This window comes from Pseudophryne corroboree, chromosome 1, assembly GCF_028390025.1.
Source record: "Pseudophryne corroboree isolate aPseCor3 chromosome 1, aPseCor3.hap2, whole genome shotgun sequence".
Taxonomy (NCBI): domain Eukaryota; kingdom Metazoa; phylum Chordata; class Amphibia; order Anura; family Myobatrachidae; genus Pseudophryne; species Pseudophryne corroboree.
In genome coordinates, this window is record NC_086444.1 from 1,112,719,851 (window position 1) to 1,112,744,818 (window position 24,968).

General features: G+C 46.3%; 1 protein-coding gene and 1 long non-coding RNA gene across 3 annotated transcripts in view; one reads left to right on the plus strand and one right to left on the minus strand.

Moving 5' to 3' along the window:
• Positions 1-24,968, plus strand: part of DTHD1 (death domain containing 1) — a 133,500-nt gene that overhangs the window by 104,488 nt on the left and 4,044 nt on the right. The window contains exon 9 of the mRNA XM_063922333.1: positions 24,282-24,339. Within this exon, the coding sequence (XP_063778403.1) occupies positions 24,282-24,339 (58 nt within the window). The remainder of the gene's footprint in view (positions 1-24,281; positions 24,340-24,968) is intronic.
• Positions 1-24,968, minus strand: part of LOC134927613 (uncharacterized) — a 70,775-nt gene that overhangs the window by 36,184 nt on the left and 9,623 nt on the right. The window lies entirely within an intron of this gene.

The window sequence follows — 24,968 nt, forward strand, 5'->3', positions numbered from 1 at the left end:
CTTGGGAACTGGCTGTATGGTGCAGCTTTTTCCCTCTACCCCTGCCTCTGGGCAGAAAGGATGCGCCCTTAACCCGCTTGCCTTTCTGGGGCCGAAAGGACTGTACCCGATAATACGGTGCTTTCTTAGGCTGTGAGGGAACCTGAAGTAAAAATGTCGACTTCCCAGCTGTTGCTGTGGAAACGAGGTCCGAGAGACCATCCCCAAACAATTCCTCACCCTTGTAAGGCAAAACCTCCATGTGCCTTTTAGAATCCGCATCACCTGTTCACTGCCGAGTCCATAATACTCTCCTGGCAGAAATGGACATTGCATTAATTCTAGATGCCGGCCGGCAAATATCCCTCTGTGCATCTCTCATATATAAGACTACGTCTTTAATATGCTCTATGGTTAGCAATATAGTGTCCCTGTCAAGGGAATCAATGTTATCAGACAGGGAATCAGACCACGCTGCTGCTGCACTGCACATCCATGCTGAAGCAATAGCAGGTCTCAGTATAGTACCTGAGTGTGTATATACAGACTTCAGGATAGCCTCCTGCTTTCTATCCGCAGGCTCCTTTAAGGCGGCCGTATCCTGAGACGGCAGTGCCACCTTTTTTGACAAGCGTGTGAGCGCTTTATCCACCCTCGGGGATGTCTCCCAACGTAACCTGTCCTCTGGCGGGAAAGGGTACGCCATCAGTAACTTTTTAGAAATCACTAGTTTCTTATCAGGGGAAGCCCACGCTTCTTCACACACTTCATTCAACTCATCTGATGGGGGAAAAACCACTGGTTGCTTTTTCTCCCCAAACATAATACCCTTTTTAGTAGAGATGAGCGGGTTCGGTTTCTTTGAATCCGAACCCGCACGAACTTCACTTTTTTTTTCACGGGTCCGAGCGACTCGGATCTTCCCGCCTTGCTCGGTTAACCCGAGCGCGCCTGAACGTCATCATGACGCTGTCGGATTCTCGCGAGACTCGGATTCTATATAAGGAGCCGCGCGTCGCCGCCATTTTCACACGTGCATTGAGATTGATAGGGAGAGGACGTGGCTGGCGTCCTCTCCATTAGAATAGATTAGAAGAGAGAGAGAGAGAGAGAGATTGTGCAGACAGAGTTTACCACAGTGACCAGTGCAGTTGTTGTTAAGTTAACTTTTATTTAATATATCCGTTCTCTGCTATATCCGTTCTCTGCCTGAAAAAAACGATACACAGCAGTCACACAGTGTGACTCAGTCTGTGTGCACTCAGCTCAGCCCAGTGTGCTGCACATCAATGTATAAAAGCTTATAATAATTGTGGGGGAGACTGGGGAGCACTGCAGGTTGTTATAGCAGGAGCCAGGAGTACATAATATTATATTAATTTAAAATTAAACAGTGCACACTTTTGCTGCAGGAGTGCCACTGCCAGTGTGACTAGTGGTGACCAGTGCCTGACCACCAGTATAGTAGTATATTGTTGTATACTATCTCTTTATCAACCAGTCTATATTAGCAGCAGACACAGTACAGTGCGGTAGTTCACGGCTGTGGCTACCTCTGTGTCGGCAGTCGGCACTCGGCAGGCAGTCCGTCCATCCATAATTGTATAATTATATACCACCTAACCGTGGTATTTTTTTTTTCTTTCTTTATACCGTCGTCATAGTCATACTAGTTGTTACGAGTATACTACTATCTCTTTATCAACCAGTGTACAGTGCGGTAGTTCACGGCTGTGGCTACCTCTGTGTCGGCAGTCGGCAGGCAGTCCGTCCATCCATAATTGTATTATTATAATATATACCACCTAACCGTGGTTTTTTTTTCATTCTTTATACCGTCATAGTGTCATACTAGTTGTTACGAGTATACTACTATCTCTTTATCAACCAGTGTACAGTGCGGTAGTTCACGGCTGTGGCTACCTCTGTGTCGGCAGTCGGCAGGCAGTCCGTCCATCCATAATTGTATTATAATATATACCACCTAACCGTGGTTTTTTTTCCATTCTTTATACCGTCATAGTGTCATACTAGTTGTTACGAGTATACTACTATCTCTTTATCAACCAGTGTACAGTGCGGTAGTTCACGGCTGTGGCTACCTCTGTGTCGGCAGTCGGCAGGCAGTCCGTCCATCCATAATTGTATTATAATATATACCACCTAACCGTGGTTTTTTTTTCATTCTTTATACCGTCATAGTCAGTCATACTAGTTGTTACGAGTATACTACTATCTCTTTATCAACCAGTGTACAGTGCGGTAGTTCACGGCTGTGGCTACCTCTGTGTCGGCACTCGGCAGGCAGTCCGTCCATCCATAATTGTATTATAATATATACCACCTAACCGTGGTTTTTTTTTCATTCTTTATACCGTCATAGTGTCATACTAGTTGTTACGAGTATACTACTATCTCTTTATCAACCAGTGCACAGTGCGGTAGTTCACGGCTGTGGCTACCTCTGTGTCGGCAGTCGGCAGGCAGTCCGTCCATCCATAATTGTATTATAATATATACCACCTAACCGTGGTTTTTTTTTCATTCTTTATACCGTCATAGTGTCATACTAGTTGTTACGAGTATACTACTATCTCTTTATCAACCAGTGTACAGTGCGGTAGTTCACGGCTGTGGCTACCTCTGTGTCGGCAGTCGGCAGGCAGTCCGTCCATCCATAATTGTATTATAATATATACCACCTAACCGTGGTTTTTTTTTCATTCTTTATACCGTCATAGTCAGTCATACTAGTTGTTACGAGTATACTACTATCTCTTTATCAACCAGTGTACAGTGCGGTAGTTCACGGCTGTGGCTACCTCTGTGTCGGAACTCGGCAGGCAGTCCGTCCATCCATAATTGTATTACAATATATACCACCTAACCGTGGTTTTTTTTTCATTCTTTATACCGTCATAGTCAGTCATACTAGTTGTTACGAGTATACTACTATCTCTTTATCAACCAGTGTACAGTGCGGTAGTTCACGGCTGTGGCTACCTCTGTGTCGGAACTCGGCAGGCAGTCCGTCCATCCATAATTGTATTACAATATATACCACCTAACCGTGGTTTTTTTTTCATTCTTTATACCGTCATAGTCAGTCATACTAGTTGTTACGAGTATACTACTATCTCTTTATCAACCAGTGTACAGTGCGGTAGTTCACGGCTGTGGCTACCTCTGTGTCGGAACTCGGCAGGCAGTCCGTCCATCCATAATTGTATTATTATAATATATACCACCTAACCGTGGTTTTTTTTTCATTCTTTATACCGTCATAGTGTCATACTAGTTGTTACGAGTATACTACTATCTCTTTATCAACCAGTGTACAGTGCGGTAGTTCACGGCTGTGGCTACCTCTGTGTCGGCACTCGGCAGGCAGTCCGTCCATCCATAATTGTATTACAATATATACCACCTAACCGTGGTTTTTTTATACCACCTAACCGTGGCAGTCCGTCCATAATTGTATACTAGTATCCAATCCATCCATCTCCATTGTTTACCTGAGGTGCCTTTTAGTTCTGCCTATAAAATATGGAGAACAAAAAAGTTGAGGTTCCAAAATTAGGGAAAGATCAAGATCCACTTCCACCTCGTGCTGAAGCTGCTGCCACTAGTCATGGCCGAGACGATGAAATGCCAGCAACGTCGTCTGCCAAGGCCGATGCCCAATGTCATAGTACAGAGCATGTCAAATCCAAAACACCAAATATCAGAAAAAAAAGGACTCCAAAACCTAAAATAAAATTGTCGGAGGAGAAGCGTAAACTTGCCAATATGCCATTTACCACACGGAGTGGCAAGGAACGGCTGAGGCCCTGGCCTATGTTCATGGCTAGTGGTTCAGCTTCACATGAGGATGGAAGCACTCAGCCTCTCGCTAGAAAACTGAAAAGACTCAAGCTGGCAAAAGCACCGCAAAGAACTGTGCGTTCTTTGAAATCCCAAATCCACAAGGAGAGTCCAATTGTGTCGTTTGCGATGCCTGACCTTCCCAACACTGGACGTGAAGAGCATGCGCCTTCCACTATTTGCATGCCCCCTGCAAGTGCTGGAAGGAGCACCCGCAGTCCAGTTCCTGATAGTCAGATTGAAGATGTCAGTGTTGAAGTACACCAGGATGAGGAGGATATGGGTGTTGCTGGCGCTGGGGAGGAAATTGACCAGAAGGATTCTGATGGTGAGGTGGTTTGTTTAAGTCAGGCACCCGGGGAGACACCTGTTGTCCGTGGGAGGAATATGGCCGTTGACATGCCAGGTGAAAATACCAAAAAAATCAGCTCTTCGGTGTGGAGGTATTTCACCAGAAATGCGGACAACAGGTGTCAAGCCGTGTGTTCCCTTTGTCAAGCTGTAATAAGTAGGGGTAAGGACGTTAACCACCTCGGAACATCCTCCCTTATACGTCACCTGCAGCGCATTCATAATAAGTCAGTGACAAGTTCAAAAACTTTGGGTGACAGCGGAAGCAGTCCACTGACCAGTAAATCCCTTCCTCTTGTAACCAAGCTCACGCAAACCACCCCACCAACTCCCTCAGTGTCAATTTCCTCCTTCCCCAGGAATGCCAATAGTCCTGCAGGCCATGTCACTGGCAAGTCTGACGAGTCCTCTCCTGCCTGGGATTCCTCCGATGCATCCTTGCGTGTAACGCCTACTGCTGCTGGCGCTGCTGTTGTTGCCGCTGGGAGTCGATGGTCATCCCAGAGGGGAAGTCGTAAGCCCACTTGTACTACTTCCAGTAAGCAATTGACTGTTCAACAGTCCTTTGCGAGGAAGATGAAATATCACAGCAGTCATCCTACTGCAAAGCGGATAACTGAGTCCTTGACAACTATGTTGGTGTTAGACGTGCGTCCGGTATCCGCCGTTAGTTCACAGGGAACTAGACAATTTATTGAGGCAGTGTGCCCCCGTTACCAAATACCATCTAGGTTCCACTTCTCTAGGCAGGCGATACCGAGAATGTACACGGACGTCAGAAAAAGACTCACCAGTGTCCTAAAAAATGCAGTTGTACCCAATGTCCACTTAACCACGGACATGTGGACAAGTGGAGCAGGGCAGGGTCAGGACTATATGACTGTGACAGCCCACTGGGTAGATGTATGGACTCCCGCCGCAAGAACAGCAGCGGCGGCACCAGTAGCAGCATCTCGCAAACGCCAACTCTTTCCTAGGCAGGCTACGCTTTGTATCACCGCTTTCCAGAATACGCTCACAGCTGAAAACCTCTTACGGCAACTGAGGAAGATCATCGCGGAATGGCTTACCCCAATTGGACTCTCCTGTGGATTTGTGGCATCGGACAACGCCAGCAATATTGTGTGTGCATTAAATATGGGCAAATTCCAGCACGTCCCATGTTTTGCACATACCTTGAATTTGGTGGTGCAGAATTTTTTAAAAAACGACAGGGGTGTGCAAGAGATGCTGTCGGTGGCCAGAAGAATTGCGGGACACTTTCGGCGTACAGGCACCACGTACAGAAGACTGGAGCACCACCAAAAACTACTGAACCTGCCCTGCCATCATCTGAAGCAAGAAGTGGTAACGAGGTGGAATTCAACCCTCTATATGCTTCAGAGGTTGGAGGAGCAGCAAAAGGCCATTCAAGCCTATACAATTGAGCACGATATAGGAGATGGAATGCACCTGTCTCAAGTGCAGTGGAGAATGATTTCAACGTTGTGCAAGGTTCTGATGCCCTTTGAACTTGCCACACGTGAAGTCAGTTCAGACACTGCCAGCCTGAGTCAGGTCATTCCCCTCATCAGGCTTTTGCAGAAGAAGCTGGAGGCATTGAAGAAGGAGCTAACACGGAGCGATTCCGCTAGGCATGTGGGACTTGTGGATGCAGCCCTTAATTCGCTTAACAAGGATTCACGGGTGGTCAATCTGTTGAAATCAGAGCACTACATTTTGGCCACCGTGCTCGATCCTAGATTTAAAGCCTACCTTGGATCTCTCTTTCCGGCAGACACAGGTCTGCTGGGGTTGAAAGACCTGCTGGTGACAAAATTGTCAAGTCAAGCGGAACGCGACCTGTCAACATCTCCTCCTTCACATTCTCCCGCAACTGGGGGTGCGAGGAAAAGGCTCAGAATTCCGAGCCCACCCGCTGGCGGTGATGCAGGGCAGTCTGGAGCGACTGCTGATGCTGACATCTGGTCCGGACTGAAGGACCTGACAACGATTACGGACATGTCGTCTACTGTCACTGCATATGATTCTCTCAACATTGATAGAATGGTGGAGGATTATATGAGTGACCGCATCCAAGTAGGCACGTCACACAGTCCGTACTTATACTGGCAGGAAAAAGAGGCAATTTGGAGGCCCTTGCACAAACTGGCTTTATTCTACCTAAGTTGCCCTCCCACAAGTGTGTACTCCGAAAGAGTGTTTAGTGCCGCCGCTCACCTTGTCAGCAATCGGCGTACGAGGTTACATCCAGAAAATGTGGAGAAGATGATGTTCATTAAAATGAATTATAATCAATTCCTCCGCGGAGACATTGACCAGCAGCAATTGCCTCCACAAAGTACACAGGGAGCTGAGATGGTGGATTCCAGTGGGGACGAATTGATAATCTGTGAGGAGGGGGATGTACACGGTGATATATCGGAGGGTGAAGATGAGGTGGACATCTTGCCTCTGTAGAGCCAGTTTGTGCAAGGAGAGATTAATTGCTTCTTTTTTGGGGGGGGTCCAAACCAACCCGTCATATCAGTCACAGTCGTGTGGCAGACCCTGTCACTGAAATGATGGGTTGGTTAAAGTGTGCATGTCCTGTTTTGTTTATACAACATAAGGGTGGGTGGGAGGGCCCAAGGATAATTCCATCTTGCACCTCTTTTTTCTTTTCTTTTTCTTTGCATCATGTGCTGATTGGGGAGGGTTTTTTGGAAGGGACATCCTGCGTGACACTGCAGTGCCACTCCTAGATGGGCCCGGTGTTTGTGTCGGCCACTAGGGTCGCTAATCTTACTCACACAGCTACCTCATTGCGCCTCTTTTTTTCTTTGCGTCATGTGCTGTTTGGGGAGGGTTTTTTGGAAGGGACATCCTGCGTGACACTGCAGTGCCACTCCTAGATGTGCCCGGTGTTTGTGTCGGCCACTAGGGTCGCTAATCTTACTCACACAGTCAGCTACCTCATTGCGCCTCTTTTTTTCTTTGCGTCATGTGCTGTTTGGGGAGGGTTTTTTGGAAGGGCCATCCTGCGTGACACTGCAGTGCCACTCCTAGATGGGCCCGGTGTTTGTGTCGGCCACTAGGGTCGCTAATCTTACTCACACAGCTACCTCATTGCGCCTCTTTTTTTCTTTGCGTCATGTGCTGTTTGGGGAGGGTTTTTTGGAAGGGACATCCTGCGTGACACTGCAGTGCCACTCCTAGATGGGCCCGGTGTTTGTGTCGGCCACTAGGGTCGCTTATCTTACTCACACAGCGACCTCGGTGCAAATTTTAGGACTAAAAATAATATTGTGAGGTGTGAGGTATTCAGAATAGACTGAAAATGAGTGTAAATTATGGTTTTTGAGGTTAATAATACTTTGGGATCAAAATGACCCCCAAATTCTATGATTTAAGCTGTTTTTTAGTGTTTTTGGAAAAAAACACCCGAATCCAAAACACACCCGAATCCGACAAAAAAAATTCGGTGAGGTTTTGCCAAAACGCGTTCGAACCCAAAACACGGCCGCGGAACCGAACCCAAAACCAAAACACAAAACCCGAAAAATTTCAGGCGCTCATCTCTACTTTTTAGTGGTACTTGGGTTAATGTCATAAATGTGCAACACATTTTTCATTGCCGTAATCATGTAACGGATGGCCCTAGTGGAATGTACATTAGTCTCGTCCTCGTCGACACTGGAGTCAGACTCCGTGTCGACATCTGTGTCTGCCATCTGAGGTAGCGGGCGTTTTTGAGCCCCTGATGGCCTTTGAGACGCCTGGGCAGGCACTGGCTGAGAAGCCGGCTGTCCCACAACTGTTATGTCATCGAACCTTTTATGTAAGGAGTTGACACTGTCGTGTAAAACCTTCCACATATCCATCCACTCTGGTGTCGACCCCGCAGGGGGTGACATCACATTTATCGGCACCTGCTCCGCCTCCACATAAGCCTCCTCATCAAACATGTCGACACAGCCGTACCGACACACCGCACACACACAGGGAATGCTCTGACTGAGGACAGGACCCCACAAAGTCCTTTGGGGAGACAGAGAGAGAGTATGCCAGCACACACCACAGCGCTATATAAACAGGGATTTACACTATTACAGAAAGTGATTTTCCCTATAGCAGCAATACAATACAGTTTTGCGCCTAAATTTAGTGCTCCCCCTCTCTTTTTTACCCTTTGAGCCTGGAAACTGCAGGGGAGAGCCTGGGGAGCTGTCTTCCAGTGGAGCTGTGAAGAGGAAATGGCGCCAGTGTGCTGAGGGAGATAGCCCCGCCCCCTTCTCGGCGCACTTTATATTTATATTATGGCGGGGGATTTTTGCACATATATAGTTTATTAGACTATATTATGTGCTGTTCGCCATGTAAGGTACTCTAATTGCAGCCCGGGGCGCCCCCCCCAGCGCCCTGCACCCATCAGTGACCGGAGTATGTGGTGTGCATAGGGAGCAATGGCGCACAGCTGCAGTGCTGTGCACTACCTTAATGAAGACCGGAGTCTTCAGCCGCCGATTTCCAGGACGTTCTTCTTGCTTCTGGCTCTGCAAGGGGGACGGCGGCGCGGCTCCGGGACCGGACGACCGAGGCTGGGCCTGTGTTCGATCCCTCTGGAGCTAATGGTGTCCAGTAGCCTAGAAGCCCAAGCTAGCTGCAAGCAGGTAGGTTCGCTTCTCTCCCCTAAGTCCCTCGTAGCAGTGAGTCTGTTGCCAGCAGATCTCACTGAAAATAAAAAAACCTAAAATTATACTTTCTTTTCTAGGAGCTCAGGAGAGCCCCTAGTGTGCAACCAGCTCGAGCCAGGCACAGATTCTAACTGAGGTCTGGAGGAGGGGCATAGAGGGAGGAGCCAGTGCACACCAGTAGTCCTAATTCTTTCTTAGAGTGCCCAGTCTCCTGCGGAGCCCGTCTATTCCCCATGGTCCTTACGGAGTTCCCAGCATCCACTAGGACATCAGAGAAAAGAGAAATAGAATGACACTGCAGTGCCAGGGAACATCGGGAGAGCCAAGGATATAAAGATGGGAGAGAGACAAGGCCGATGGAATGTGAGCTAGTGAGTTTAGGGAGAAAGAGAGAGCATAGAACACTAAGGACTCTGAACCAACAGGTGGAGCTAGAGGTAGTATGGATACGGAAGAAATGCAGAGGAAACACATAAGTACACTGAAAACAGATGATGAATATGCTGGCTGAAATGATAGATGATAAACATGACAGACTATGCAGCTGACACGGAGCTGAACACAGTAACTCTGTAGTAGACAAGGGAAGGTAACCAGGCGAGGTATCCACAGGCCAGAACTAGTACCAAGACACAAGGGCTCCGGCTGCAGATAGATACTGTAGCTAGTAAAACCATACTTTTCCTTTGTATTGGAAACAGCGAGGTGAGATGTACATATAATGGGAATTTATCTATTAGAAATGTAGTTTGATAATTAAATATACTGTATGTCATAGGCAGTGCCCTGCTGTTGCTAGGTGACCGGGGTGCTTGTGTCCTTCCGCTCCCTGACCAAGTCCTATTAGTGTACTGCGTCCCCTCGCATGGCGAGCGAACTTCGGGCAAGGAGTCTCGCTCTGTTATCACTGCGCTCAGCACAGGTTACTATTCCCAATCGTAGTCCATATGGATGGTAAAGTATGAAAAAGTTGAACAAAATGGAAAAAATTAAATAAAAATGTGTGCCTACCATATGTGTGTTGACCATTGTCATGTCGACCTGTTGACCCTGTCGGCCTTTTGACCCTGTCGTCCTGTTGAAATGTCTACCTTTTACATGTTGACCTTTTGACCCTGTCAACCTAATGCATGTCTACCATTAGTGGTAGACCTATTGCCTGTAGACCTTTTTAGTGTAGATCTATAGTCCGGATACCCACAAATGTAACCAATTACTGTAAACACAGACAGCATTGTACTGTATCATGATGAGCTCTCATTGCTACTGACTGTGCTCACTTCACTGTGACCCTTTCACATGGGTGTATGAACACCCGAGAGGTCCAGTGTCTAGTAGCCCCTCTGGACCCTGCATTTTACCTTGTACCTTTACGGTGCCATCTTCCCAGTGATATTAGGGAAGATGATACATGCGAACAAAAGAACAAAGGCTCTGGAAATATGCCAGAGGAGCAGATGTACTTAGCCTTTGTGAATGATAAAGTGGAGAGAGATAAATTACCAGCCAGTCAGCTACCAAGGCTTAGCACATCTCCCCCAGTGTCTTTGCTATCACTGTACGGCGTCATCTTCCCAAAGATTCCATCACAAGGTAAGTACACTCTGGGTGCAGGGTATGCAGTACAGGACACACCCATTCTAAGTACATCTCTGCTCTTACATTACCAATGCAGCCATGTGCCCGTATAGCATTCCACAAATGCAACCATTTAAAACTACACTACATAATTTTAACTTACTCCAGTAATACGTCCTTAATGCAACCATTTAAAACTCACAACACAAACCACAGCACAAACAATTCCATGTACTGTATGGTATATCAAATAGACAGTGGTGCCAAGAGGGGGGAGGGTATTAATTGCCCAGGCCTGGTACTTCTTGGCCAGGACAATGTGTCCCTACCCCAGAAGCCGCCTCTCACCCCAGCCCAGCACACGCTGCTCTGTCCTGGGCTGTGGTTGGTCCAGGAAGTCTCCTCTGTCTGCTGTGGGGGTGGAACTGATTGCACTGATTGACCCCCCCCCCCGTCCCAGATCTGACCCTGGCTGAGGGGCACATGGGGCCCCCTGTGTAGGTCAGTGCAGCTCCATGATTAGGTCAAGCCCCCTAAAATACTGGGTCTGAGCAAGCTCTCTATGGCCGTGGTTACAACTATGGGCCTAATCCAGACCTGATCGTAGCAGCAAATTTATTAGCAGCTGGGCAAAACCATGTGCACTGCAGGAGGGGGGGGAGGGGGCAAATATAACGTGCAGGGAGATTTGGGTGGGGTGTGTTCAAACTGAAATGTAAATTGCAGTGTAAAAATAAAGCAGCCAGTATTTACTCTGCACAGAAACAAACTAAACCACCCAAATCTAACTCTCTCTGCACATATTATATTTTCCCCCTGCAGTGCACATGGTTTTGCCCATCTGCTAACAAATTTGCTGCACTAGAAAGTAGTCTTTGGACTATGGCCTCCCTTTGGCCAAACTAAAAATTTGTGGGCCTGGTTCCCACGCAGTACCAATGTGGGGCGCAGTGGAGCAATTTTTCTTCACTGCACATGCATTTGAGTCGCATGGCACATAAGTCTCAGTTGTCTACACACAGAGTTGCAGTGCTGATTCCAACACATAGGGGTCTATGAGGTCGACTAAGCCTTGGAGAGAGATAAAGTGGACGGAGGTAAGTACCAGCCAACCATCTCCTGTCATTTTTTCAAACAAAGGCTATAACATGGAAGTTAGGAGCTGATTGGTTGGTACTTTATGTCCGTCCACTTTATCTTACTCCAAGCCTTAGTACATTGCTAACATGCTCAAATGTACACCAAGGAAGGGCTCTGTAGCAGCATTAGCATAAAGTCGCAGATGCAACTGCAGCAAAAGATGCAAGAACCGGATTAGAATCAAGCTCTGTATGTGGATGTCGTAAGACCACACTGAGCTCAGACACATGGGGGTAGATGTATTATGTGGCGATAGGCGGTGCCAGATTAAGGTCCACATGGGCCTGGAGCTGAAATTGATGAAGGGCCTATTGTGTGCCACCACAGAGAGTGTGACCAGTGCTGTTGCGGTGTGACTAGTGGTGTGGGAGGAGCGGGTCTCCCGTGTTGTGGTGCGGCATCCAGTGGTGTAAAGTCATTCCAGTGGCAAGTTAGAATTTGGAGCTCAGGTGGTCTTCTATGTTCATGTGGGCCTACAGTATGCCTGTATGTACTCCCCTATGTCCATATGTGCCTACAATATGCCTTTATGTGCCCCTCTACGTCGTTATTTGCCTATATCTGTATGTGCTCGTCTATGGGTTGGGTACGAGATCCCAATAGTGAGGATCCCCATGGTCAGAATCCCGACACTTCTTGGTAAGTAAATTAAACCTACCCCTTACCCTCTCCCTAACCGTCCCTCAGCCTACCCCTAACTCTACCCTCATGCTGCTTAACCCTACCCCTCCCCTAACCTCCCGCATGTGATGTTAGTGTATTAGAATGCTTAATATTTGTAGACACTCCCTTACTAATATGTGTAAGCCTGAATCTTCAGTGATGGTCCCTAGGACCAGGGGGAGGCTGGGAAGTGGGTGGTCCAGTGTGCAGTGTGTCTGGAGTTGGTGATGGAATAAAACAGCACAGCAGTGAACGCACATGTCTCTGTGTCCTTATGACTGGATTTCCAAACATATGAACAAAACATGGTGTCAGAAGAAGTTTAACTTAGACTGCTAGTGCTCTCAGAGTGTGAAAAAATCTTGCAGCAGTCTGTAAGGCTGTGATACTCAGTGTCTGCAAAGCCTGCCGTGTGCTCCTCTCTTCAAACAGTGAGTAACCATGGATAAACTGGCTCCTCCAACCGGCATGCTGATGTCTGGTAACTTGTCTGAAAACTGGAAAAGATTTAAGCAAAGGTTTAATATATATCTTGCAGCATGTGGAGCTGATACAGAGGCTGACAAAACTAAGGCATCCATTTTCCTCCATGTGATAGGAGAGGATGTGCTGGACATTTATAATAGTTTTCAGTTTGATGAGGGGCAGAATATTGTGCTATCTTCTATAATGCAAAAGTTTGAAGATTACTTTGTGCCGAGGAAAAATGTGACATGTGAAAGATATAAGTTTTTCACATGTGATCAGAAGTCTGGAGATGGATTTGATCAGTATGTTACAGAGCTGCAATCACTCAGTAACACCTGTGAGTTTGGTGATTTAAAGAATTCACTGATTAGAGATTGTATTGTCTGTGGAATACCTGATAATGGACTCAGAGAGAGACTGCTGAGAGAGAAAGACCAAACACTAGATAAGGCAGTGACTATGTGCAGATCTGCAGAAATAACTAGAATTCAAGCCAAAACGTTACACAAGGAAGTTGATGGTGCTAAACAGAGCCAAGAAAACCTCCATTCTCAAGAATGAAGCCGTCTAAGCCACAGTCTAATAAGGAAATTTGTAGTAGATGTGGAAATGCTCACAATCCTAAAATGTGCCATGCTTATGGTAAAACCTGCATGAAATGTGGTAGACTAAATCACTTTGCCAAATGCTGTAAAATGAAAAGTGAAACAACCAAAGTGCATGCTGTTAAACAGAGGAATTCTTTGTGGATTGCATTGAACTTTGCAGTGCAGATAAGAAAAAATGGATTGTCCCTTTAACTGTGAACGAGATTGTCATTCCCTTTAAGCTCGATACTGGCGCGCAGGTGAATTTAATATAATTTCAAAACTATAAGACTTTTAGAGTAAAACCTAAAATTCATCCAGCCAAAGTGAAAGTTACAGGGTACACTGGGGAGGAAATTCCTGTGAAAGGTACATGCTTAGTGATACTGAAATATAAGGGACAACAGTTTAAAACATCTCTACTGATTGTGGATAAAAATGTGCAACCGATTCTAGGATTAAGTTCCTGTGAGAAACTAAGCTTGCTAATGAAAGTTTTTATGGTGACATCACAAGTAGAAGATGACTGCAAATCGATGTTTACAGAATACAGAGACTTGTTTGAAGATCTAGGTTGCTTGCCTGGAGAGCATAAAATAAGTATAGACACGCACGTTTCTTCAGTGATACACCCCTGTAGAAAAGTGCCATTTGCGCTGAGAGAAAAACTGAAACAAGAGTTAAATCGCATGGAAGCCTTGGGTGTGATACAGAAAGTTGATGAGCCTACTGAATGGGTAAGCTCCTTAGTAATTGTTGAATAGAAAAATGGACAACTCAGAATATGTCTAGACCCCAGAGATTTAAACAAAGCTATTAAACGGGAACATTTCAAACTACCAACTAGAGCTGAAATCATGTCGCAATTTGCGGGAGCTAAATGGTTAGTAAATTGTATGCATCTTCAGGATTCTGGCAAATGAAGCTAGGTGAGGCCAGCTCAAAGCTTTGTAAATTTATTACACCAGAAGGTCGATACAGATTTCTTCGACTACCATATGGAATATTGTCTGCTCCAGAAGTATATCACAAAAAGACACACATGATTTTTGAACATATTCCAGGTGTTGAAACAATGATGGATGACATTATTGTCTGGGGATCTACAAAGGAAGAACATGATTCTAGATTGAGACAAGTAATGGAACTTGTCAAGAAAGTGAATCTAAAGCTAAACAAGGACAAATGTGAATTTGGCATGAATACACTTACCTTTATGGGTGATGTGGTCTCGGATCAAGGTGTAAAACCAGACCCAAAGAAAATATCAGCCATAGTGAACATGGAACGTCCTAACAATAAAGACAACGTCAGAAGATTCCTAGGAATGATTACTTATTTAGGAAAGTTTATTTCTCAACTCTCTGAATGAACAGCCTCTCTTAGATGATTGTTGGACAAAGATAACGAGTGGATGTGGTCACATGAACAAGAAGAAAGTTGGCAAAACTTGAAACAGATCATTACAGAGCAACCAGTGCTAAAATTCTTTGATCCTGCGAACAGAATAAGAATTTCAGCAGATGCTTCGCAATTTGGCTTAAGCTCAGTGTTGTTACAAGAACATGAGGATACATGGCAATCAGTAATCTATGCATCAAGAGCACTGACAAGTGCTGAAACAAGGTATGCTCAGATAGAAAAAAAACTTCTAGCGATCACATATGCATGTGAGCGATTTCATCAGTTTGTGTATGGTCAAACATTTACAGTGGAAACTGACCACAAGCCATTGGTAGTTATCATGACTAAATCATTACATGAATGTCCCATGAGAATTCAACGAATGCTTATCAGACTACAGAAATATGATGTACACTTGCTGTACTGTCCCGGTTTCAAAAGTCTGATGGATGAAGAGATAGAAGCCTATGTTAATTTGATTGTTGCTTCTCTACCAGTGTCTCTTGCAAGACAAGAACAGATTAGGAACGAAACTGAGACAGATGACACAATTAAAGTGTTGAAAGATATCATTCTGAAAGGTTGGCCAGCAGAAAAAAATGTGTGCCCGCTGTCTATTCATGATTATTGGATGTACCGCAGTGACCTTACAGTTGTTGATGGTATTATTTACAAAGGCAATAGGTTTGTCATACCTGCACGACTAAGAAAAACTATGCTGTGCAAGATACATGAAGGCCACTTAGGAGAAGAAAAATGTAAGCGGAGAGCGCGTGAAGTTATGTATTGGACAAGAATGAACCAAGACATAGCACAGACTACAGCTACATGTGAATTATGTCTTACGTATAGACCGAAACAACAAGTCGAGCCACTGAGTCCTCATGCAGTGTCAGAGAGACCGTACCAGAAAGTTGTCGCAGATTTGTTTGATTGTAATGGGAAAACGTACATTGTCCTGACTGATTATTACTCTAACTACCCTGAGGTGAAAACACTACATACAACTACTAGTAAAGCCGTAATCAATTGCATGAAGTCAATCTTTGCAAGGCATGGTGTTCCTATGGAAGTGTTCACTGACAATGGTCCTCAGTTTTCCAGTGCTGAATTTAGACAATTTGCTGGTGAGTGGGATTTTGTCCATACTACGTCAAGTCCCCACTATCCACGCTCAAATGGGTTGGTGGAAAGTTCAGTAAAAACTGTAAAGAGTCTCATGAAAAAAAGCTCAAGAAGGTAAAGAAGATTTCTACAAAAGTATTTTAATCTACCGCAGTACACCTTTACAGAATGGACTTTCTCCTGCACAAATGCTGATGGGAAGGAGGATTAGAGCAAATCTCTCGATACATGATGAACTGCTTAATACACATAACTCAGCGTTGGTCACACTGAGTAAGGAACGTCAACAGGCGAAACAGAAACTGTTCCATGACAGGCGAACAAAAAGCTTATCTGATCTAAAATCGGGTGACCAAGTCTGTCTCAGAGATCACGGAAAGGTATTTGGGTGCAGAAAGGTATTGTGCAAGCACAAGTAGCACCAAGAGCTTAGACTATACATACAGAGCGTGGAACGGAAGTAAGAAGAAATTGGGTGGATTTAAGATCTCAACCTAACCATAATGAAGACAACATGACTGTAGAATACCCTTCATCTGACATGTATGATGATCCTGATAATGGTGAACCAACCACGATTCTAGAAAGGTCCAACATGGTTGATGAAACACAGACTGTGTATGAAAGACCCAAAAGGGAAATACGCAGACCTGAGAGACTCATTGAAACGTGTTAGATGATGTTCTTAATATGACGTTGTTAATTGTTGCATTGAAGCGTACAGGGCTTATCTTTAAAGAAAAGAGGATGTGATGTTAGTGTATTAGAATGCTTAATATTTGTAGACACTCCCTTACTAATATGTGTAAGCCTGAATCTTCAGTGATGGTCCCTAGGACCAGGGGGATGCTGGGAAGTGGGTGGTCCAGTGTGCAGTGTGTCTGGAGTTGGTGATGGAATAAAACAGCACAGCAGTGAACTCGCATGTCTCTGTGTCCTTATGACTGGATTTCCAAACATATGAACAAAACACCGCAGTTTAGTTCTAACCTCCCCTTCCCAGAGCCTAACCCTAACCATCACCCGGGTACCTAACCCTATCCACTCCTCCCGCAGCATAACCCTAACCCTCCCTGGCATACTTGCATTCAGGAAAGGGAGAGAGAGAGAGAGAGAGAAGGGGGTAGGAGAGCGAGAGAGAAGGGGGGGAGAGAAAGGGGGGTAGAGAAAGAGATAAAGGGAGGCGAGAGGGAGAGAGAGAGAGGAAGAGAGAAAAAGGGGAGAGAGAAAGATAAAAGGGGGTGAGAGAGAAGATAAAGTGGGTGAAAGGGGGGAGAGAAAGGAGAGGGAGAGAGAGAGAAAGGGGGGAAAGATAAAGATAAAGGGGGTGTGAGAGAGAGGGAAAGAGAGAAAGGGTAAGAGAGAAAGAGATAAAGGGACGAGAGAGAGAGAGGAGGTGAGACAAAGGGGGGAGATAGTAAGAAAGGAGAGAATAAGAGATAGAGAGAAAGGAGAGGTAGAGAAAGAGAAGAGGGAGAGAATGGAAACAGAGAAGGGGAAGACAGAAAAAGAGAAGGGAGAGATATGGGGTAGACACAGAGGGCGGGATGTATTAAAATAAATCACTGCCCCTTGCATCGATGCAACATAAGCACTTAACATCGCAATGCGGAGACAGAGGTCCCCTACGATGCCTGTCAGGGTCCATCACCTCCCAGCCCCGGGAGGGGACGTGTGCTGGGAGTCCCTGGGTTGGGGATCGTGGAGCACAGCTGCCTGGACACAGCTGAGGGGGTGTCGGCGGGTGCGGTGCTGAGCAGTGGGTGCGGATCTGAGTGGTGGCTGCAAAAGAAGCCCACATGCTTCTATAGAATATCACCATAAAAAGTTGGTGATACCCTCAGCAGCGAAAACTCGAAGGCCAGGTCTTAGTACACATGAAAATGTGGTAAAACCTCATTAAAACGTGAGTTTTACTGCATTTTCCCTTTAGTACATCGCGCCCAGGGAGAGAGAAGGGGAAACAGAGAAAGAAGGAAGAAGAGAGTGGGAGAATGTGAAAGGGGAAGAGAAAGGGAGAGAGATGGGGGGTCAAGAGGAGAGAAATAGAAGGTGGAAGAAACAGAGAGAGAGAGAGAGAGAGAGAGAAGGGGGAAGAAACAGAGAGGGGAGAGACAGACAGAAGGGAAGACACCAAGGGGGGTTGGGGGGTAGAGAGAGAGAGAAGAGAGGAGATACAGAGAGAGAGAGAGAGAGAGAGAGAGAGAGAGAGAGAAGAAGGGTTGAGACAGAGAGAAAGTGAAGGGGGAGATAGAGAGAGAGAAGGGGGAGGGAGGGAGAGAGAGAGAGAGAGAGAGAAGGGGGCGACAGAGAGGGGGTAGAGAGAAAGGGGGAGTAGGGGGAGAGAGAAACGGGAGAGAAGCGGGAGACAGTATGAGAGTGGTAGGGGTGAGAGGAGAGATGAGATAGAAAGGGGGGAGAGAGAGAGAGAGAAAGGTGAGAGAGAAGGGGGAGACAGACAGAGAGAAAGAGAAAGAGGAGGCAGCGAGGGAAAAGGGGGTGGGGGGTGAAGCCCAGGACGAGAGAGTAGAGGGAGGGAGGAGAATAGTGAGAGTGAATGAGGGGGGTAAGAGGGAGCGGGGGAGGGGAGGGAGAGAGAGAGAGAAAAAGTGGGAGAGATAGAAAGGGGGAGACAGGGAGAGAGAAAGGGGAGGAAATGCGAGGGGAAGGGGCTGGTGCTCCACTGGAACCACCCTCCCTACGCCCCTGAGTACAAGCTCAGGCATATATTACAAATGCTGCCCCGGCAATCAGGAGCCACTTCACCAATCCAGACACAAATTTCTGGACGAATCCACTTTGTCTGTGGCTGCTCCTGGGGTTGTCCGTCATTCTGCTCCTGGTGGTGTACCTCATTCTGCTCCTGGGGGTGTACCTCATTCTACTCCTGGGGGCGCCTATGATGATGTTCCTTATAGCCCCCGTGATGATGCTCCTGGTACCGCACATAATGTTGTTGTTGGCGGTGCCCATCCTGGGGATGTACATGACGCCTTTCCATTAGCTTTTTGTTGGTGGCATCGTTCATGGAGGCTTGTCTCCACCCTGCTGGGAAAGGCCCGGCGTTAAGCTCCCCAGGAATCAGGAGGCACATAAATAAAATAAAGCAGGAACTCATGTTCCTTGGCAGACTCACGTTCTAGTGAACAATAAGTCGCAGAGATTAAGTCTTTGAGTATAAACTCGCAGAGAAATAAAAGCTGCTGCACTGACCGTAAGGTGCTGTGAGCAATGACTGGCAGTGGAGCAGTGACAAGATTGTATTGCTGTCCCAGTGCCTGTGATGTCACTAACGCATCACAAACACATGTGATGTCACTAACGCATCACAATCACCTTACAGACATTAACTATAGCTGTGCCAGGGAGCTATCCCTGACTGACTGCCTGGAGTCTGTAGGCTAGTATAGCTGCTGTATAAATTGAGAAGGATGCAGAGAACCTAGTTATTGATGCATGCTTTATTTGTATTTTAAAGATTTATATAAACATGAGTTTGATAAGATTGAGCAGACTATATTAAACTTTATCAGCAGCAGAGGAGTTACGTTGCCCACACACTAGGACGATATGATATGAGGCATCAGGCCGACGTAGTGGACCACATCGTGTCTACATACGATCAGAGGCGCGCTCCCGGGGGTCGTAACCAGGGTTTTCAGATCTTACCTGCAGCAGGTAAGACCTGGCCCTGTCGCTTGCGATGATGTGCTTTAATGTTAGATCGCATGCAATCTAACTTTAGCTCGTGAGTGAGGTGACCTGGACTAATGATATCCTGAGTCCAAGATCTGCCGGCGGCTGGCGGGGAGTTTAAGGAGTATTGCGTGCGCCAAAATGAATGTGATACCTCTCCATGGTGTATGGACACCTTTACACGGCCAAATAAACAAATATTGGTGGCAGGTGTACAGAGGTTTCACTAATATTAAGTGTAAAATATTAATGCTATTAGCTGCTGTATTATATATATATATATATATATATATATATATATAAAAGACTCCTGTCGGTCTGGCACTCCCCTTAACTAATCATATCACCTGCACCGGTGCCTTCATGTAAGTCTAAATACACTCCCGGAGATGCGGCACTCTGGTTCACTTTAGAAAATACAAAGCGGGTGTGGACTCCCAATTGTAGATCTACACCCGCTTTGTATTTTCTAAAGTGAACCAGAGTGCCGCATCTCCGGGAGTATATATATATATATATATATATATATATATATAATGAATACAGTTTTAGGGCTCTGAGGCGGCTTAAAAGAATGTAAACATGAAGGTTTTCTTATGTAGTGAGCAGGGAAGTAACTAGAACTTTGTTGTCCCTATAACAAAATTTAAGGGCCCCCCAACCCAGGTCTCCACCAGATTGGGAAAGGCATGAGTAGAGTGACAATGTGAGCGGTCTGGTCAGTGTGACACTGTGTGAGTGGCCTGGTCAGTGTGACACTGTGTGAGTGGCCTGGTCAGTGTGACACTGTGTGAGTGGCCTGGTCAGTGTGACACTGTGTGAGTGGCCTGGTCAGTGTGACACTGTGTGTGGCTCCTGGTCAGTGTGATAGTGTGTATGGCCCCTGGTGAGTGGCCTGGCCAGTGTGACAGTGGGTGTGGGTCTTGGTCAGTGTGACAGTGTGTAAGGGTCCAGGTCATTGTGAGAGTGTGTGTGGCCCCAGAGCCGGGATGATGCATATGAGCTCCAGCAGCCATGACCTCAAATCCCCCCTCTGCCCCAGCTGCTTACTGCAGACTGTAATATAGTTTATATGATGGATGGGCAGATGATCGTGTGCAATAATATTTCAGTGTTTTTTTACCGTCACTGCCATTGGACAGGATCATCAGTCATTGCAATCAACAGGCTGAAGCTTCAAGCTAATAAAATATTTTTTCACCTCAGTAGTTCCCCTTTGACAGCATCAGTGCCAGATTAAGGTCCCCATTGACCTGGAGCTGAAATTTATGAAGGGCCTATTGTGTGGAAAATATAGGACCTGTCTTAGTGGGGAAGGGGCGTGGCCACAGAATAGTATAAATTCACATTACCCGCACAGTAGAGCCGCTTATACATGTCACACCCCAGTAGAGCCGCTTATACACGTCACACCCCAGTTAAACCACAGTAGAACCACTTATACACGTCACACCCCAGTAGAGCTGTTTATACACGTTACACCACAGTAGAGCCATTTATACACGTTACACCTCAGTAGATCCACTTATACACATTACACCACAGAGGAGCCACTTATACACGTTACACCACAGAGGAGCTGCTTATACACGTTACACCTCAGTGGATCCACTTATACACATTACACCACAGAGGAGCTGCTTATACACGTTACACCTCAGTAGATCCACTTATACACGTTACACCACAGAGGACCCGCTTATACACGTTACACCTTAGTAGATCCACTTATACACGTTACACCACAGAGGAGCCACTTATACACGTTACAGCACAGAGGAGCTGCTTATACATGTTACACCTCAGTGGATCCACTTATACACATTACACCACAGAGGAGCCGCTTATACACGTTACACCACAGAGGAGCCGCTTATACACATAACACTGCAGAGGAGTTGCTTATACATGTTACACCACAGAGGAGCCGCTTATACACGTTACAGTACAGAGGACCCACTTATACACATTACACCACTGTAGAGCGCTTATACATGTTACATAGACTGTATAGGGGCACACTGGCACACACATATGGTACAGCAACCAGAAGCACACGGTCACACTGACACACACACACACACACACACACACACACACACACACACACTGTACAGTGGGAGTTGCCTCTGCCATGTTCCATATATAGGTCATAGCTCCAGCTCCTCCTCGTTAGAAGACGCTGCATTGTCTCCCTCCCCCTGTTACCTGGCATCGGGGAAGGGCTGTGGAGACAGAGCAGTCTCCCGGGAGGCGGAGCAGGCAGTTCCAGGTTTCCTCTGTGCTCTTACCAGAGGAGCCTGGCTGTTACTGTCCAGGTCGGCCAGGTGAAGCGGCAGCGGCAGAGAGAGTACCGATGACTTCAGCAGCACCCTCACCCATCCAGCGCTCTATGCAGCCGTGTAGTCAGCGTATGTGTAGGGCCGGGCCTGTATGTGGCTAATAACCACATATAAACACCTGCTCCTAGCAGCCACTCATATAACAGAGTTGAGGAGTGTGAAACAATATATACACTGCTCAAAAAAATAAAGGGAACTACATGCACCCCACCCTGTGAGTGGTAAGTGCAGCTGTGTACCCCTCTTCTGGGATGGTGAATGCTGTGTTATGTGCACCCCACCCTTTGAGTGGTTAGTGCATTGCTGTACCCCGCTTCTGGGGTGGCGAGTGCTGTGGCTTTCTATTTGTATATATATATATATATATATATATATATAAAAAAAATATATGTATATACACAATGGGGGTGATTCTGGGTTGTTCGCTCGCTAGCTGCTTTTAGCAGCATTGCACACGCTAGGCCACTGCCCTCTGGGAGTGTATCTTAGCTTAGCAGAGTTGCGAACAAAAGATTAGCAGAACTGCGAATAGAAATTTCTTAGCAGTTTCTGAGTAGCTCCAGACTTACTCAGCCATTGCGACCAGCTCAGTCCTTTTCGTTCCTGGTTTGACGTCACAAACACACCCAGCGTTTGCCCAACCACTCCCCCATTTCTCCAGCCACTCCTGAATTTTGCAACTCGAACGCCTGCGTTTTTACGCACACTCCCCAAAAAAACGCCCAGTTTCCACCCAGAAACACCCACTTCCTGTCAATCACACTACGATCAGCACAGCGATGAAAAAGCTTTGGCCCTCATTCCGAGTTGATCGCTCGCAAGGCGAATTTAGCAGAGTTGCTCACGCTAAGCCTACGCCTACTGGGAGTGTATCTTAGCTTCTTAAAATTGCGACCGATGTATTCGCAATATTGCGATTACAAACTACTTAGCAGTTTCAGAGTAGCTTCAGACTTACTCGGCATCTGCGATCAGTTCAGTGCTTGTCGTTCCTGGTTTGACGTCATAAACACACCCAGCGTTCGCCCAGACACTCCTCCGTTTCTCCGGCCACTCCTGCGTTTTTTCCGGAAACGGTAGCGTTTTCATCCACACGCCCATAAAACGCCGTGTTTCCGCCCAGTAACACCCATTTCCTGTCAATCACATTACGTTCGCCGGAGCGAAGAAAAAGCCGTGAGTAAAAAAACTATCTTCATAGCAAAATTACTTGGCGCAGTCGCAGTGCGAACATTGCGCATGCGTACTAAGCAGAAAAACGCTGCGATGCGATGAAATTTACCGAGCGAACAACTCGGAATGAGGGCCCTTGTTATGCCGTGAGTAAAATACCTAACTTTTGTGTAAAATAACTAAGCGCATGCGCTCTGCCAACCTTGCGCATGCGCAGTAAGCGACTAATCGCAGTATAGCGAAAATCGGCAACGAGCAAACAACTCGGAATGACCCCCAATATGCATAGATTTGTCAAAAAGGATAAGCTAGGCAGCAATACGTTACTATATATATATATATATATATATATATATATACACACACACACACAAACAGTCCAACGGCACTCCTTCCCAGCGTGAACAGTGATGTATAAAAACCGGTGCCTTCCGCAAGAAGCTGCAGCTCCTCAGCATACAAACGATGTTCAGCGGCACTCACGGCATAGAAACGACACAACACAGCTCTGTGTAGTAAATTAGTAATGTATAAAAATATAATTAGTAACATCTTCAGTCAGTGACAGTGCATACCTTTTACAGAGGCCCTGCAGGACACTGACACCCCTTCTCTGATCAGCAGCTGCCGGGTAGCTCAGTCACAGCCATCAGAGCTACCTTCATGGAGCTGAGCCGGCTGCTGCACAGGGCACACTTGGACAGCAGTTCTACACAGTGGTGGAGCGGCTGCGCAGCGCTTTTGTCATGTCACGTGGCGGGATGCAATGTTCCGTCATGAAGCGGTTGCGCTGGAGAGTGTGGTGTGTGGTGCAAGGAGTCTTTTTGAAGCATTCCACTGTGCCGCCATCAGCAAAATTATTAAGCAGGGGTTTTCAACCCCGGGCAGGAAAGCGGGGGAGGGGGGTTTGCTGCCTCCGCTGTAACAGGAAAGAAAACGATTCCTGTGTACAGCAGCGCATCTGATCCTCTGGGCCTATTTTGATGGGGCGGCCTGGAGCTGCAGCTCCATTGTTAATCTGGTCACCGGTTCTTCTCACCCATATATTACTCCATGGCTGTGGAAGCTGCTGGCTCTGGGCTGAACTGGTGACCTTTGAGATTCATCTGTACATGTTAAGGAGCGGACAAACTGTATGTTATTAATATTTCAGTTGTTGGCTTATTTCAGTATTTGTATGAATCATTGGCAATATATACATTAGTAAATTTCTTTTCACTATTTTACATTCCAAGGTGGAGAAAAACATCAGCCGCCCATCAAGTACAAAATTAATAACTTGTGAACCTACAGGTAATGTATGTACAGTAGGATTGTTCTTAAGATCGAGTTACTATAGCTCCCAGCTTAATAAGTGTGTTGGACTTTCCCAGTCTATGTCATATTTCAGTGCTTTATCAATAGAAGGTGCAGGTGTTCAGTGCACTCGGGTCCCCGACTCAAAGCGGGCCCACGGCTGCACTGCACACCTTGCACCCATTACATTTACTTACCTTGTGGACACCCGCTTCATTTTCCCAGTGATACCTTTGGAATATACAGTATGACACCTTCACCGTATTTCTGAAATGATTGGAAACATGGAGCCAGGGATATTTCCAAAGATATTGCGCATGCACAGAAGACTCTAGTGCAGTGTCATTAACTTCTGCGCCTTCGTTAGTACAATGTTTTTTCCAAGTGGCCGCAGAAATTACACAAGGGCCACTTCCTGTATTAAAATGACCCTGCTTGTATCCTCCTCTTCTACATCAGCAAGGAGCAGTTTCTACTCTGGATTTTCAGTAGGATCCCAGGGGGTTTGGGTGGTCTAACAAATTATTTTCTTAGCACAGCTCAGAGGTTCACAACCACGGTCCTCAAGGCACACTACCAGTCCAGGTTTTAATGATAGCCATGCTTGAGCACAGGTGACTCAATTA